Source organism: Atractosteus spatula, chromosome 14, assembly GCF_055471065.1.
Source record: "Atractosteus spatula isolate fAtrSpa1 chromosome 14, fAtrSpa1.hap1, whole genome shotgun sequence".
Classification (NCBI taxonomy): Eukaryota; Metazoa; Chordata; class Actinopteri; order Semionotiformes; family Lepisosteidae; genus Atractosteus; species Atractosteus spatula.
In genome coordinates this window covers 39,402,053-39,419,997 of record NC_142719.1, presented here as the reverse complement: position 1 = coordinate 39,419,997, position 17,945 = coordinate 39,402,053, and the positions used below count along the sequence as shown (strand labels likewise).

Here is a 17,945-nt window from a genome sequence, read left to right as displayed (position 1 = left end):
ACAAACACAAGCAAGAGTAAAACGCAACTTTTTTTCTTTATTCTTTTTATTTACAGAGAATGTATCTGGTTTGACACATAGGTATTTAGTGTTGATCATTCCTGCATTGTCTCTTTTTTTTTTTAAAGCACATGTTGAACTGACAGGCATTTCACTCAATATTCTTTTTTAAGACACACGTACACTAACTTTGAATATTTTTGATCATCAATACATACACGCACAAATATATATATATAGATTTGTCAGTTTCTAATGAATGCCTCACTGGAATGATATCACAAGCAACTGTAAAGATACAATGTAAAAAAATCCTAATGTGAAACACCAAATAATCAAGTCATTAAATAAAAAAAGATAACTCACATACAAGCATTGTACAGCTATATAGGATTATTGTTCTTGTATATGCATCTTTGAGTTTTATTGGAAGATACAAAACATCTATACCACACGCACATACACACGAGTACACAAGTACAAAGATTCACGTACTGAGCTCAGACCTCACTTCGTTGGGAGGGAAACAAGGAAGTGAGGCCTGGCTGACAAATTATTCAATAAATATCTGAAACAAACACGTTACAGAAAACATGACAATTCAAATCAGTTAATAAAAGTTTTTTTTTCCATTTTCTTTAAGGAAGATCCTTGGGATTTTTTTTTGCACCAGGGGTGACTGTGAGGGTTAGGGAGTTGTCCTTTTATTGATATAACTATTTTAACTATTGTGCTGCTGCTGGTCAGACAGGGGCAGGGAATTGGTGATGTTTACGCTTCTGGTTCATAATCCTGGTATTCCTCCTGCAAACATGAAAGACATTGAATAACTGAGATGATAAAGCATCGAGTTTTCATTCTGTTTAATGTACATTTTCACTCTGGACATTGTCAGAGAACAGAGAAATTAGTGCCATAGTCATTTCATTCAAGCTTTGTAAGTGTCCTCGTGAGATATCCATAAACGACACGTGAGTCTCAAAGATGTTGAGCAAAGCAAAAGTACAATTTGAGAAAGCAGGATCTTGTTGTCTAAAGGGCAGATCAGTACAATACTTGTACAGTTAATAATTCTTAGGAGATTCTTGAATGAAATATAATTGCAAGGACAACAGTCATGTCCAAAATCCGCAACGAAACCCACAGGGTGCATCTACTGTACCACACCTTGTCAGACAAAAAAAATTGCTATCTGATTTTGCAGCTTTACTGTCATTGACAGGTACATTTACCCAACAAAGTATCAGCACCTTGATATATGAAATAAGGTTTTTACTATTTTATTAAGATTGTTAAGGGACACATATTTCTGCTTCTAAATATATAGCTTTATACAGAAAATTCACATATGTTGCTAGGAGTTTATAATTGAACCATATTTTTTCTCTTTATTTCAATCCTTATTAGGAAGATTGAACACCTATAAATAGCTGGTGGAACAAAACTACACTACAAAAGCACTTTATCATGAGTATTGATATTATTTGGAATGACTGTGAAACAAGCCCCTGTTGATCCAGTAATTGATGCCCTCTCTATTACCTTATGGATGTCAGTATCATGGTGGAGATAAGACCTTCTGAGACAGAAATGAAAAGAAAATTCACAGATATTTATAAACTCTTAACAAGACTTACAGAAGCCATGATAATTGTGCCTACAATTACACTTTCAGGACAATGATACCTACAATTATTGAACGCTCCTTCATTTTAACAGACATTAGAAGTTCTTGTATGCTAATTTAAAATGTTATGATACTTACATCTACGGCTACATACTGTACATGTTTAAAAGGTAAACAATACTTCCCTTAAATGTCTTCTAATATTTATAAGACTTAACAAATTACTGAATATAGGGTGGTACAACATAGGTCTCACATTGTGGAATATTTTAGAAATCGCAATAACCAAGCTGTGCACTTTCTGATCTTCTCTCATTTCTGAACACAGGTGAATACTGAAGAAATAAACTTTCTTGCATTACAAACAATTATTTTGCAGATGTGTTCCTTAAGTCGATATTAACTGCTCTCGTTCTGAAATAGATTCTACTGCTTTGTGCTGCAGTGCCTTCCACCAGCCACAAGAGGACAGCATCATCTCTACTTGGCCACAGCGAAAGCAGACTGATGCACAGGAGTATGGCAAGGTTAGGGCATATTAACACTGCCTTTGAAATTATCTTGTTTATTTCTCATTTGCATACTCAGGCCACTATTGGTGGGGCAGAGATACACGAGAGGCCATTTGTTCTTGATTGTGTTCAGAAGTGCTGTGTGGATCTTGCCACAGTGTGGCATCGTTATCATGAGAGATGCTGTGCTGCTCTTAGTTTTCCTAAGGATCCTTGTTTAAAGCAATGAGGGCAGCATCCCTGGTGCTTCCCACAATGCACTGCATATCTTTACATCACCACTACGCCCACGTGCTCAGTAACAGCTGGCTTGGAGAGGAAAAGGGATGGGGGAGGGAGGAGGAAGATGGAGATGAAGGGGGAGGGGAGGGAGAGATACTGGGCAATTTTCTAAGCCTTTTCGGAATTAGCACGCTCCAAGCACACTGAAGACTTTACAAGTATGGTTAAGGCTTGAGAACCGGTGCAGGCTTTGTGAAGTAAAAATAATAATACTCTTGCATTTAACAGGAGCAATGTGAGCATTCATACTTTGTGTAAGGCACAATAAATGCATACAACAAGAAAGCATCTACTGCAGCAGTAGAAAATAAATTCTAATCTATATTTAGCAATCAAAAAAAAAATTTCTTTTTGATTTTGTCACTAATGGTTTCCAGTTAAATTCAATGTACTGGCATCATGAATTTGAAGTTGCATTTCTACATTTTAGCTGCATTTCTGAAATGATATTAAATAGCTGCACGTTCAAACGTACACATGTAGGCAACTAGAAACCTCTGTCTTTTCTATCAAAAACATAATTTGTTTTCTGATTTTTGTCTAAAACTAGTCATAACTACACAGGAATTAATAGCATGCAATCCCGATTCATGAATAAATGGAATGTCTTTTGGACTGTGCATTTCTCTTATTGCTAGAATCACTTCATATGAATATATTATGGCTGGGAGTGCCTCTTCCATCTTCACTGATGTGCAGCGAATAAGCTCCTTGTAGTCTTCCTTCCTCCAAATTACAGAACAACAGCTCTACAGCAGCATTCACACTCTTATTCTAAACAAAGAGGTGTAATTTCTTCTGGGGTTTGGGTATTCACAGCAATGTGCTAGAATATATACAGCCAGGCTTATAACAATAGACTTGGCTACAGAAGATTGTGTCAAAATTTAAAATGAACAAATACAGTACATGTATAAATTCTGACAAGCCTCAGCCCCCTTATTTATTTAAAGCCAGCAGCCATATCACCTTGCAACTCACAACTGGCATCTCACTGATGCTCAGCAGGTGTGAGTCTGGTGGAAGAGGTGATAGTGGGGCCAGTAGGGGGCGCTCACCCTGCAGTCTGTGTGGGTCCAAATGCTCTAGTATAGTGACGGGGACACTAAGTTACCAAAAAGGCGCTGTCCTTTAGATGAGACGTAAATCTGAGGTCCTGCCTCTCCATGGTCATTAAGAATCCCAGGCTCTTTCTCGAAAAGAGTAGGAGCATTTCCCTGGTGTCCTGGCCCAAATTCCCCCTCCCCCCCGGCCATCAGCAGCCTCCTAATAATCCCCATCTAAGAAACGGTTTGATTACTATTCTCCTCCCCATTGATAACTGGTGTGTGGGAGTGTAAGCGTGCACTACAGCTGCTGTCACATCATCCAGATGGGGCTGCACACTGGTGGTGGTGGAGGGCAGTCCCCATTACCTGTGCAGTGCTCTGAGAGGAGTGTCCAGAAAAGAGCAATATACTCTAAGTGTAAGTATATAATAATAAAAAATGTGGGACAGGTAGCTACTTCTCTAACAAACAAATTATTTTTCTGTGAAATGCTGGTCTAATACTCTGGCTAGCGCGGGAGTCCCTGAGGCCTGTGCGAGCTGGTCGGGGAGGGCTCACTCTCGGCCCCGGACAGCGCACTCACCTGTGGAGCTTCTTCGTAAGTCTCCCCCTCGGGCTCGATGAGAGGCTCCCCCATCGGCTCCTCCGTGGCCTCCTGGCCCAGTTCCTCAGGCTGCGGAGACATAAGCATAGAGGGCCGATGGGAAACCGCAACGCAGACAGAGCTCCCTTTTCACACTGGAGGACACTTGTAATCCTGGGGACCACACGAGCTGCTGCCATCCCTGTTAACAGTGGCTGACCTCTGGAGAATTTTCCTGAAATGTTTTTTTTCCAACTAAATTGACTACCAATACCTCTGATACAGAAAGTAGAAATATAAAACGTTGCCCTTCTCTTAATTTAATTCAACTTTAATTGAAAGATGTTCTAATAGATGTCATACTCTTCCCGTTGTCTATACCACCACCAGACTGTAACACTGGAATTTTAATTTGTAATGTTTTTGTGGATTAGTTTTTACCTCATTAATTTATAAACACAGATTAAAAATAATCATAGAACAAATAAGAATCATAAAGCAATAATGAATGTTAACTGTGCTGTCTTGACCTAGGAATATGTAAAAGACAAATATACCAAGTGTAAACACAGCAATATCTAATAGATTGGTATTGAAATCACAGTACGGGTATAGAAGTGATACTATATGTTCAAAATTTGATAATATGACAGTTGGCTCAGTTTTTCTGCTGGAAATTAACATTTGAAAATGAGAAGGTCTGAGATTTTCTGTGTAATGTTTCCAAGGTTAAACAGACAAACTGAATGACTCTGAAGTTTGTCTTATAAACAAAGGGTAACAGTATTTACAGGACTCAAAAAATAACAGAAACCCCAGTTTCAAAACGAATGTTCAAAGGGCTATTAAATTAAATCGGAGCATTTTTTCCACACATATATTTTGAAAAAATGCATCTATATCTAATGAAAATGTCAAATTTCTCTCATTTCTCTAGTAAACATGCATCTAATTTTAGACAGCTTTACAAATCATAAAGGTTACATCACTGCAATTTTGAGTGCTTTAAAAATTCATATATTTCACAACCCCAGGACATTCTCTGGAATATGTTTGTGGTGTTTAAAAGAAGAACAGTATATAATAACATTTATAAAAAATGGCAGAAAGATTATTCAGGGCTTAAATCCACGTGATAAACGATTTTGAAGCTAGATAATGGTTCTTCCTGTTTAAAGACTAGAAAATTGTCTTTGCATTTTAAATTGAAGGGGAATGCGTGTGATTAAAATCTCAAGAGTGGTGTATAGATATATTAAGATAAAACTCCTTTATCTGGGTTTGATCTGCAGCCCCTCTTCTTTGTGTTCCTCAGGGGGATGTCTTCCTGTAAGCAGGATGTAGTGCACGTGTCACATGTGTGCTCAGTTCCCAGAGCTGCTGGTTCATCCGCCATTTCTTGTCCCTCAGCTTGCTAATGGCAGTGTTTTCTAGCCCTCTGCCTCTCTGTGTTTAATCATCTGGGAAGCCTACAGTATCCTAGCTATCTTCAGATAGCTCTGCAACTTTTCCTCAGAAGAGAATGAGTTATGCATTTTTTACTTTGTAAAAATGACATGCGTTATAAATGATTGCCACAGACTGACTTTAAAACACATTCGCTCTCCAGAACAGGTGTTTTTAACTTCAGACCTCAGAGTCTGGAACAGAGCAGGTTTTCTATGTGCCTTTAAATCATCAGCAGCTGCTGTAAGGGTTGTAGAGAGGGGATAAATTGGTTAAGTCAAACCTTAATCAGATCAATTTAGCACTTCTCCCAGGTAAAGAGCTTTATAACTTAAGGAGACGTTGAACACTTGCTGAATTCTGGACCACTGACAGAAAGCAAAGGGAAATAGTAAACTTTATTTTTTAATTTAACATTGCCTTATGAGAAAAATAACAATCCAAAATAAATTATTGTGACACAAGATACAAAGATTTAGAGTCTTAAAAAGACAAAGAGGTCATTTTTTACTTCCTTTAGCTCATGATTCATTTCACAATGTGATTAGTTTGTTGAGAAAACAATATATATTTCTGAGCTCTTGGGTTATAGATGAACTGGAGAGCTGTGCCTGAAGCAGTTTTTAATATGGTGAAGCCCTATGAAGTTTCTGACGGTTTTGTATCAGAAGGGACATTTTGCTGGAAGAAATACATTTTTAAACATTTTCTAACAAGGCTGTTCCCTCTTGCTAAGTGTCTTTCTTTTTACAAATACAACACTTTAACTTTTTTAAAGCATACGAGTTTCTTTTAAAATGAGACCTCATGTCTGCTATATTTTGTTACCCAAAATAATACTGTTTAATATTCTATTTCTCTACTATGAAAATTGCATGCCTCTTTTTTCAGCATAATTCTGTTGTGTTTGCAGTGCTTAATACTGCTAATACTCAATAGATGTTAAAATCTGCCAAATTCAGATACTGATTTTATTTGAACAAGCTAGACAGTCCTGCCTTTAAACAGCTGGAGAAGATCCTCAGGTTGTTTAGTCACAAGCATCCAAACAGGTTAGAGAGCTTTTTTCATCTTGTCTGCAAACTTTCTTGTGTTCATCCACACCACTGCACCAAAACATGCAATGCAGTACTTACAACAGTCGAACACATACTGTACATGGATTATGTTTAGGAGCATGAAATTATGCAGAAATGTATTGTAAACATAGAGCATGGTAAACATCCAGCATGGTCTCTAATTCTGTGAAATGCTTTCCAGAGCCATTAGTTGCAAAGATCCAGATTTTAGAATATGTACACATACTGTGACCTGTCCAATCATGTATTACTGTAGCCAGAAGTTAGCATGTTTTGGAAATCCAGGAATCTGACACTCCAAGTTCTCTTAAGATTTAGGTATAATGTGATGTTCCCATATGCAGGATGAGAGTAGGGTGCTATTTACTGGCAAAGGGAGCTGCGAGAAACTGTAGCTCATTACCTGGTGTGTTATTTTCAGTCTAGCTCTGAGAATAAAGCTAAAGTGTCCTGGGTTGCTGTATTTTTATTTTTAACCTCAGCTAATCACGTTAATGAGGTCACCTTGATTTTGCCTGTAATCCTGTATGCTACACAATCAGTCTGTGCAATTGCCAGACACACCTCTACAAGTACAGTTTTTCCTTAAGACTACTAACATTATGACTTTGTGGTGCTTTTAATAGGATTCCAACAGCTGGTTAAGAAATGTCCTCCAGCATCTCTAAAGAAAGTACTGATAAGATGCAAATGTTGCACATTGAATTAGCAAAAGTGTTCAAACAAGGTTCCTTTTCTTAACTTCTGAAAGTAAACAGTTTCGCATTGTGTACATGCAAGTTGTTATTTAACATTTATTATTATTTTTTTAACAATGAACAGTGTTATAAGTGATCAGCAGAAGTGAATATATTATTAATATAATAAAAAATATATAAACTACATGCTTTCCAATTCTCTTATAATGTTCCAGAGTGTGTTATTGTATTGTAATATATCTATACTGTGCCTCACTTATTACCCCAAAATGGTATGACAAAAATATTCTCTGGTTCAGGTTTTTCACATGCCTGTAGTAAGAGCACAATACTCATGCCTGAGATATAAAAATATACATTGCATGTTGTGAATTAATTACATTAGGCTATTTCATAGGGATTAAGTGACAAAGAAGAGTAATGAAATGTCTCAATACAATGGCCATTAACAATTGGGCATAAGGTCTTAAATATGTACAGTAAGTAAGCTTTGTACGCTGGATCTAGTGTAATTCCTGAAAATGGATCCCGTTGTCTGGTGTTGCTATTTTTGTTCAAGCAAGGACTCATCTCCCTCCGACCTCCCATTGCCTGCATGGAAGTGATTTATTGGATTCAAGAGATCAGCAAAGCTTTGAGCAGGACATTAAGTGATGTCTGCCAAGGCCAGAAAGCAGAGGAACAAGTCAAGGTAAACCTTGATAATTGATATCCCCAGTGAAACACAGTGAGCGAATACAGTAAATTCTCTTGGCAGGTGAAGCAAACGCATACCCAGGAACAATCGTTAAGCTCAAGTGTGTAAAGCCTGGCAGGCAAATCAAACCGCTAAATGAGGTGGAGGGCTGGGGGGCTTTCACTGGGTTTCACAGGGTTGTTCTACAGTCACACATTCTAATTTTATCTTCAGCTCTTCTATTGCACTTTTAAGGAAACTGGAAGAGCAGGTGAAAACTAAGATGTAAACTTGATGTTTTAGAACCCTGAATAAAAGAGACAGTAGTGCTAGCCACCACAACAACTTACCACTCATCAGCGACTGTATATACGTTGATCTTACAATAGAAGATTTCAGACAGGTATTTACTATAGAACACAGAAATATCACGCTTCATATAATAAAAAATATGCATATTTAAGAATAATGTCAGTTTAACAAAGAAGCAAGCCCTACAAAGACTTGAAGCACTTAAGATCAACCACTCTCCCAGGGTTGATGATATTTTCCATTTATACTTAAAGAAATTAACACTGCAACTGTAACACTGTACAGTGTAAGCCAGGAGCTCCCAAAGTTATAGTCTGTTGCAATAGATTGTAAAATTGCAAATTAAAAAATGAGTTCGGACACTACAGGAAAAAAGGGCTTGTTTATTAGCAACACGTGTTTGAACAAGCAACAGTGACAATGATTTACAGTATCGCATAACATATTATATATACTGTATTTCTAGACTTCCAGGAACTACATAAGGGCCAACTTTGACACATATGAAAATGAATTATAGGTAGAAAATGTCCTCTAAAAATGAATAAAAAAGAGGGAATCTGTTAAATTGCTGAGGTAACTAGTGGTGTGCCGCAAGGATCAGCTTTAGGTCCACAGTTCTTCCTGACCTACAGTAATAAATGACATCAATGACATAAGATTATGTCATTAATTAGCTAGCCTGTGAAACCTGCATAACACTGTAGTGGTAGCATATGACATGCAAAATAACTAATGATTAAGACCCTGGTACATGCAGATAGCAAGAATATATGCTATATGATTAAATGGTTGTTAATATAAGGAAGCATTCCATGAAAATGATCTATGCATTTATGATGATATGACATTGTCCTTGACAATAGATAAGAGGGAAGTCGATTAAAAAGGTAAAAAGGTGTTTGGCTACGTATTTAATCGAGGAGAATTTAAACTAAGTGTATTAGTGTTAAAACTCTAAAATATTCTACTTTTTGTTGAGGGTGGCAAGATTCATTTTAACTAAATCTCATTCATTTTGAAAGAAGAGATTGAAAGGTGATGGTGAACATTGTTTGAAATACGTTTTTAGCTACATAAGACATATGAAACATAATAAGATAAATGGGGAGAATAACCTTTTGTTTTCTCTTCAATTAATAAATATGTTTTTTTAAGACCAGGGAAGGGTGAGAGGAAGAGCAATTCTCATCATTCAGAGGGGCTACATGTGATCTTACCTTCATATCAGCTGGAAACTCTTCCTTCTTTACTAGTCCTGTTGCTGCCGCAATGTTGCCAGCCCCAGAAAACACAGCGCCACCTAGCTGGGAGGCTTGTTCCTTTGTCTTCTCTGCCACTACAGAACAAGATGGTCAGATTTCTGTCTTAGACAAGGCTTTTGGTACTTGATGCAACGGCACAGTTCAACAGATCAAAGTAATCACCGAAACACAGAGATTGTTCACAGAGATTGTTCTGCTCTAAAGCAATGATGTTTTGTTTTAAGGCCTTCTGGTCCAGAATACAATGTGTCTTTCATTTTCTACAAAGCCACTGTAATAGTTTAACCATACTAACTTAGCAAGAGACAGTGCAGAAAGTTGTGCAAAGAAATATAATCAATATTCTGCCCTTAACTGCTTTTAGAATTTTAACTGAATTGTAGTTTGTGTTGTCAAAATGAATTTGAAGATCACCTAATGTAAGACAATTTTTAAAATGTAGTTAAAAAAGGAGGCTAAAGTACTGTATGATACTTTAAAAGGACTAACCTAGCTAACTTAGATCTACACAAGTAAATCACAAGCCCACTTTGGAAATGAGATTAGAACAAAACATTTCACTTAATAAAGGGTGATATCTGTTATATGTGTATGCCAAACACTAATGTTTCTAGTAAATAAGACACACATTGTCTTATAAGCAATGACTACATATCAGTGACAAAGAAGACATTTTCTGGAAAGTATTTTAGGCTTTGCAATGGCCAGTGTGTTTTGGACTATGGCCTTGTCTATGGAAGGGCATTCTGCAGCTTCCTACACTCATTAAAATCAAATCACGAAACTGAGAGAAGACAGATGAGTGAAAAATAAATGAAAATAAAATACAAATGCATGGGCAAAAAGTTTTGCTTTTTTTATAATGCAATGAATGCATCTAAACCTCCCCTGGGAGATTAAAAGGTGAAATACAGGATACCACAGGAAGCGCTGAAGATCTTAGAAATATAGGAAGATAGATGCTAGTGATTCAGATATTAAACCACTGCAAATTCTTTACCCCTGGGAAGCCTGTTCCACTTAAATGAAGACGCCAGATCACAACTAATGATTCTTATGTAATTGAGTAATTGGCATCTCTGGGGGCTTGTGTTATTCAGTTAAAAATGAAGTGTTTGGAAGTTTTAAATTCCAAAAAACCACATGCTATGAAATTAGCCAAACCCAGTCCATTTCAGTAATTATTGTTTATTTTAATATCTGAGGAAAAAAATACAGTACAGACTTAAACAATGTACAAAAAAGGTCCTGTTTCCCAATAGGATTGATTTCCATTGTCTAAGATATCAATAGTATACTACAGGTCAGGCCAGTGGGCTCAGGCTAATGGAATATGTAAAAGCTATTTTCTGTGAACTCGGAGAAGGAACTCTATGTGTAATTTCACAAGTGACTGAGCGCTGACCTCATAGCCATGGACTGCGACAAAGCGAAAGATTACGAAACCCTCCTTCAGTCTCCTTAAACATCTGACTGGATGCACCACAAAATTGCATTGCCAAAAATAAAAAAACAACACAATGGGCTTTTTACATAATGTTCCAAGTGGTTGGGTTTTGGTACATGTTTTTAAAAATTACTAAGTCCCCCCTCGTTGATCGAACTTTGTACCCCCTTGCTGAGAAAAGCTGGTAACAAATCAAACTTCCATAAAAAGAAGAAAGTGACAGCAGTAAATTAATTTAATTGAGTGTGTTTGTGATTTTTAAATGCTCAAATGTTTTTAGCAATAGATTTCTCCTGATATAAACACACAGATCTCAGTGAGGAAGAGACCTACTAAATTGTTGGCACATTAATCATTTATGAATTCAGGCCTTGGTGTGCACTTTATAATATTTAATTAAGCTCAGACAGTTTCAGTTAATCAAAAATACATAGACCCATGAAACTGGCATGTAATGTTAATGAATTTGCATCAGCTCTTAATTTTCAGTTTTCAACAAAATGGATAGAATAACTGGATCATTATACACAGTAAATCTAGGGCATGCTAAACAGCAAAACAAGAATTAATATTAACTGTACAACACTGAGTAATGATTGTTGTATATACAAACTTAGAGAAAAAGGCCCAACACTACTATTTATTTAAGATGTGTGGTATTATTAATTAGGTCACTGTACTTACTTAAAATCAACAAATCCAAAATCTTACAGCATGTTAACTGTTTTTAACTGTCAAACTTTCTTTCATTTATGCAGAGAGAAAATGAGAAATTAATATTATCAATTACTTGATAAGAATATAATCATTTTCACACACAAGGCAAAGGATAAATTAAAATTTGTATTTCAAACTCCATAGAAATAATGTGCTTCATACAGTTGTAGTAAAAAATTGTAAAGACCATTAAGTGTTGAAAAAAACTATTTAATTTATATTGTTAAGTTGAAATTGACTTAGGTATTGCTTCATTAATATGTAAATAATTAATTTAGGTAGTTCTGTACCTCAAAGGATCATTAATTCAGAGCTTATCCTGGTGTTAAGTGAACAGTGAGCAAAAGACTCTCTCCCTAAATGGGACATCAGCCTTCCTCCAGCAAAAGCCGGTCCCCATTCATTCTGTTCAGTGCACTGGAGCAAGCAGTTCTGCAGTGGGGACTCGAACCCATCACCCACTAATCATTTATCATGTATCCGTACCTAAGCAAGTATTTTATGAACTCTCCTTTTGTTTTGACAGTCTTGAAGAGGTGCTTCCTATAAGTCTTTAATAGGGCCGTCAAATTCTAATGGGGGATATTTGACCATCTCTTCGCAAAAGACTTCCAGATTCCTCTTGTGATTTGCTTTCTTCAGCTCATGTTTTAAAAGGTTTACTAGGGACATTGATGAATAATCATGAGCACTCCTTGTGTCATTGAGATTTGTGCAGGTATTGTATTGCTGCTGTATTGCGAAGTCCATTTGTACCCATGTAAAGTTTCCTAACACAACGCTGGCTCCCGTTACAGTATCACAACAAAGAAGACTTTTGTCTTTTATGGATTAACTTACCAGATGTAACACCATGTACAACTCCTTCTTTAGTTTTGCTTCCTGTTAAAAAAAAGGAATCAGGTTAGTGTGTTTTCGCGGAAAAGACAGTCTGACTTCTATTCAACATGGATCCTTAAAATATACTGTAGGAAACAAGCTAGCCTTAAATGATAAGTCTAACTTTTCTACTGTACACATGTATTTTTAATCAAAGACTTCATCGACTGTAATTTAGACCCTTGGGTTTTACCTATTCATATATACAGCACAATCATGATATACAGTATAATGAATAGGCTATTACAAGATGTCTGCTTCCAAAAGTGCATGAAATTAAAATGTACTTAAATAAATAGCCTGCATCATGTTTTAGAGCTTCCAAACAGGTGTTTTTACATCATGCTTCTGTGTATGGCATTGACCAACAGGCTGGTAAATCTGTTCAGACAAACAAATAAAAATCCCTTATTCCCTCAGCCACTGCCCTGAACTGAGAGACCCACGTGTTACTGAAATTGTTGCATTTTCATGTGCATCGTGCTAATGATGCCAAGATTTAGAGTGCAAGTAAGGTTATTTGGTTAATGAAAAGTCTTAAAAATAAAGACAAAGAAAAGAGAGAACAGAACTGAAGAAGTGACTTAGCATGGCTTAAGTTAAGACCTTTTGCACTACTGCACCAACAGAGAGTCCTACAGTAGCAGAGTCTTCTACCGTATTTACCTAAACCACCCCCCAGGAAAAACAAGACAGGATCCATTTCCTTCAGTACTGCCTGAAGCTGTAAAACACTTTCCAGTAAATCCAAAAGGTAACTGTCAATATGCAGCAAAGTGGTGATACAAATCTGAACATCTCCCTTCTTTTTTTTCAACAACCACTTTGGATTCAGGACTCACAAAGGTACATCAAAGGAAAGATCACTAGCAGCATCATGCTGTGTTGGTGAACATCAAGGTCTTCAATTTATCCTCTGAGATCTTTTTTACATTTCTCTCATGATTTGATGCCTTAAGATTGCACTTCAAACATGCAATTTGAGGTGGCGTCAGGAGTCATGTGACTTCATAATCCAATTTTTAGACAGAGATTGAAACAGAGGAGCTCTGGGGATAGAGCAGCAAACCATGGGGGATATTCAGACTATATTTTCACCACGTTTCAAATAAGATATTGCTGCTCTGGAATCAGACCAGAGAAGATCAGGCATGTAGATTACCAGCTTTTAAAATAATGCCAGCCATTTATGGAATAATTCAAAGAACTAGCTTCTTAGTGACAGACTAATCAGCCTTGGTAACCCAAGTGAGGGAAGCTGAGCTCTAGCAGGAGAGCAGCTGCAGATTTCTTATTTTTGTGTTGTTTTCTGCTTCCTAATTGCTTTGCTTAAAATACATAAAATTTTTTGAAGGCATTGACATACTCCACCCTCTGTACATCTTCAGAACCAGAAGTGAAACACAACCCCGTGGACATAGGTGGAAACTGAAAGGGAGTGTAGGCAGAAGTGAGAACAGAAGGAACTTCTTTACACAAAGAGTTGTGGGAGAACATACTGTCAAAGCTGTTACCATGTAGCAACTAGTAACCAAATAAGCTACATGAACCAGATGGCCTCTTCTAATTTTTAACCCTTTTATGCATAATATTACAAAAACAACAGAAGGAGAACATAACATAAATTGGTTCTGGATATTGATTACAATTCCACCATTTCACGAGTTGACAGTGTTTTCTTTTAAAATATTCTTCTAATTTAACATCTGTAAGGCTGTGTACAGATGAAATGAACTACAGCACATATTCATTTGCACAATGTAATTGCAGTAATTTGTAAAAACATGAATCATGTATTCATAACAGACTTAAATTTTGGCCGCAATATACTGTATACAGTATTTTTATCCGTCTGATGAATCACAGCAACAGCCTTTCTGCAACATTATGACACCATATTGTTTTAATTTTAAATGGATATTAAACCAGTCTAAAAAGTCAAAAATCCATTTGTAGTTTCCTCTAATTGTGACTAAATCATTCTGCAAAATAATTATATGGTGAAATCCAGCCATCTTTCAGAAGAAGGGAAAGGCATTTGTTTTAATCACTTCAGTGTTAGTGCCATAAATGTATAATGAAATGTAAACAGTTATGCATAATATAAAAGCCCATTTATAAAAACACACATTTTCAAATTCTCATAACTGACTTGTCATGAATATTATAGAGAGAATATTGCTAGAGCCAGTTATGAAAAGGGAGCAAATATATGTGGTAAATAACACAAGACAAAATACATCAGAACGAAAAACCAAACACATCACCCTTTACCATTCAATATCTGTCTATCTGAACAGTGGCTACAATTAAAAACAAATCAAGAAGACATCTCAACGTCCTCTACCACAAATCACTGTCTTTGCTTGTTAGAAAGCAATTCAACAAAGAGAAGAAATGATGCTGAATTTTTAGCCTGGTGAATGATACGGAGCTTTGAATAATGACTCAGAACTTGCCTAGTAAATGGAATTTTTTTCCCTATTTTTAAATCCTGATAATGTATTTTCTTTCATATTCACTGAGATGTTAAATAAAAAAAAAATTCCTTCTTTATTTTTCTTTCTTTTGGTTTTACACCATATACAGTACGATAATGCCACTCTTTTCCAGTGAGAAGGAAACTGGGCCATATGCATACCCATCTGTCCGAAACAAATCTGCCCTCGGAGACTGCCCACATGCACACAATCTGGAGCTTTCATCTCCGTCCAGAAACCAAAGAAAAGATGCAAAAGACACCAGAACCTCAGTGCCTGACCCAGAGGCATCCACTCATTCACCAGTGTGGTCTTGAGGCAGGTAACTACTTGCTAAGGGCAACAGACAATTCTCTTTTTGTGACAGACAGACAACAGACAATTCTCTTTTTGCCTCTTGTGATGCCTCCTCTTCACTTCAGGTGTATTTCCTTCCACATTCACCAAGAGAGGAATGAAAGCCTTTGTTTTGTATCCCTTTGATTAATAAACTCTCTTGTTTTGTTTTTCAACATCTATTAGTCTAATTGGTGCACAACTGGCAAAACCAGCAACAAGGTAATGCTTTTTTTAAAATTCTGGCACTTCCAGACCTTCAGGAAAGGGATGTTTTTACTGTGGAGGTATAACCATACGAACCAATGAAGGTCATATCAAGAGACATTTTAACAACATGCTCAACAATATTTAAAAGAATGAACTTGCTTTGCATCTTGACACTCCGGTGGAACTGCAGACCACGACAGGACGGAATGATCGATCATGAAAGAAATTCTCATTTTTCACTTTTCTTCTTTATTTCTTTTGACCCAAAATACAGCTGCAGTCATACAGCACAAGAACCTGAGGGCCGGTAGCTTGACTAAGGTTCTAATGTGTATATACAGGGATTTAAAGGAAATAAACTATCTTGCAGTGCATATAGAGAGTACACTATGTATGTGTTTTTTGTTTGACCTTGTTTTGAAATAAAAACACCGTGAGGAAACAAGCACGTACTATAGGCTAGTCCTTTACTAATGCCTGTTGTGCCTGAATCTTGCACGTTGCCTGGGTCAGAGGCAGCTCCCGTTCACGTAGTTCACTCACTAAGACTTCATCTTCATCTGTTTGCCTATATCTTCATTTTTCATTTTTTCATGGCTTTATAACCACTCTTCCATGAATGAGTTTTATATCCATGCCACCTGGAAGATTCAGTGTGTAGTGACAGTGGGAAAAAAAAACTGACAAGATGATGGATATTAAGGAAAATTGAATACAAATAATCTGGGGTATGAAACTTGTGAGTTTTGAATACCTAATTTATTGTATCAATGCAGAAGCTTGGTAAAAATGAGAAATCAAACTAGAAGATCATTTATTATTGTGAATGGCAGATGGTATTCAGCTCCACTGTGAATTAAGTCATGATAGTACCTGTGGTGAAGACTAAATCCTGCATTAATCCTGACTGGAAATGTAGACTTATAAATTGTGGAAAAAGCCTCTAACAGAACTGCAAACAAAAAAAAAGGTGTCTTTACATGGTTTTATTTCAGATATTGCTATGCAGATCATGTAAAACTGAATCAGTGAAAGACCAGCATCAATCAAAAGCTGTCAGTATTAACCAGGATGAAATACAGTGCCTGGCAAGGTACAGTATTTCAAACCTTGCAGAGGTTTCACATTTTGTTGCTTTAAACTTCCAGTCATGACACCTTGAAGTAGCAATAATATTATTTACTGTGTATACAAAATCTATGACAAAACAAAAAAATGCAAAAGAAAGAAATATATATATATATAATTAATATGAAGGAAAAATGGAAAAGACATGACTGCATAAGCATTCAACCCCTTTGTAATGGTAAATCTGAAATCACTTAGGTGCACAAAATTACCTTAATAAGCCCCAAAATTAGCTGAGTGACCTCTTACTGTGTGCAATAATAGTGGGCTTCATGATTTTAGAATAATTACCCCTGCTTGTACTGTATGAGGTCCCTTACTCAGGCAGTGAATGTTAAGCAAAGTTACTTAATAATGAAGACTAAGGAGCTTTCAAACAAGTCAGGGATAATGTCTTTGTAAAGCACAGATCAGGAACAGTGTAATCATATCAAAGTCTCTGAATACCCCTGTGAGCACAGTCCTCTCAGTCATCGAGAAATGGAAGGTACCACCCAGACACTGCCTAGATCAGGCCAAGTCTCTCCAAACTGAGGAACGGGGCAAGTAAACACATGGTGAGGGATGTCACGGTAAGGTCAGGGCAACCTTTGAAAGACCTACAGAGTTCAGTGGCTCAGATGGGAGAAAGTGACCATGAGTCAACAATATTCTGGTCACTCCATAAAGCTGGCTTGCATAACAGAGTGGCCAACCCTTCTCAGACCCCACATATACAGTCTTTCAAACAAATCATTTAAGTGATACTGCAAACATCTGGCCACAGGCTTTGTGGTTAGACGGGACAAAATTGGAACTTTCTGGTGTGTTAACAAATTCTGACACATATTTCACAGTATAAAAAATGGCAAAATTGGTAGAGATCTACCTATAAAAGACTCATGGTAAAACGTTTGCTAAAAATCCAAAGGTGATTCCAACAAATAATGAGTTCACGGGTAAGAAAACTTTTCAATTAACACATTTACTTTTTTTCCCCTCTTTATTTTTTGCTTCCACTTACTGCAACTTATTTTGCGTTAAGAAGCCTTCAGTTTAAGCATTCAGGTTTTCAATTAAATATTACTCTATAGGAAGGATCTAAATACATTTGTAAGGCACTGTATATGAGCAAATACAGCATATGCATATCAGATGATGCTAATGAACTAATTTTCTATGCATTTCCAAGAGAATTGCAAAAAATGCAGGGATTAAAATTGCATTCATCTGTCCTCAG

The 17,945-nt window shown here is 36.7% G+C and overlaps 1 protein-coding gene across 2 annotated transcripts in view; it reads right to left on the bottom strand.

Moving 5' to 3' along the window:
- Positions 1-17: 17 nt before the first annotated feature.
- sncb (synuclein, beta) overlaps positions 18-17,945 on the bottom strand; it is a 33,233-nt gene continuing 15,305 nt past the window's right edge. For both annotated transcript variants that reach the window (XM_088932753.1, XM_088932754.1), the window contains exons 3-6: positions 12,534-12,575; positions 9,485-9,603; positions 4,054-4,143; positions 18-804 (exon numbers count right to left, since the gene is read on the bottom strand). In XM_088932753.1, coding sequence (XP_088788879.1) covers positions 772-804; positions 4,054-4,143; positions 9,485-9,603; positions 12,534-12,575 — 284 coding nt within the window. In that variant the 3' untranslated portion in view covers positions 18-771. The remainder of the gene's footprint in view (positions 805-4,053; positions 4,144-9,484; positions 9,604-12,533; positions 12,576-17,945) is intronic.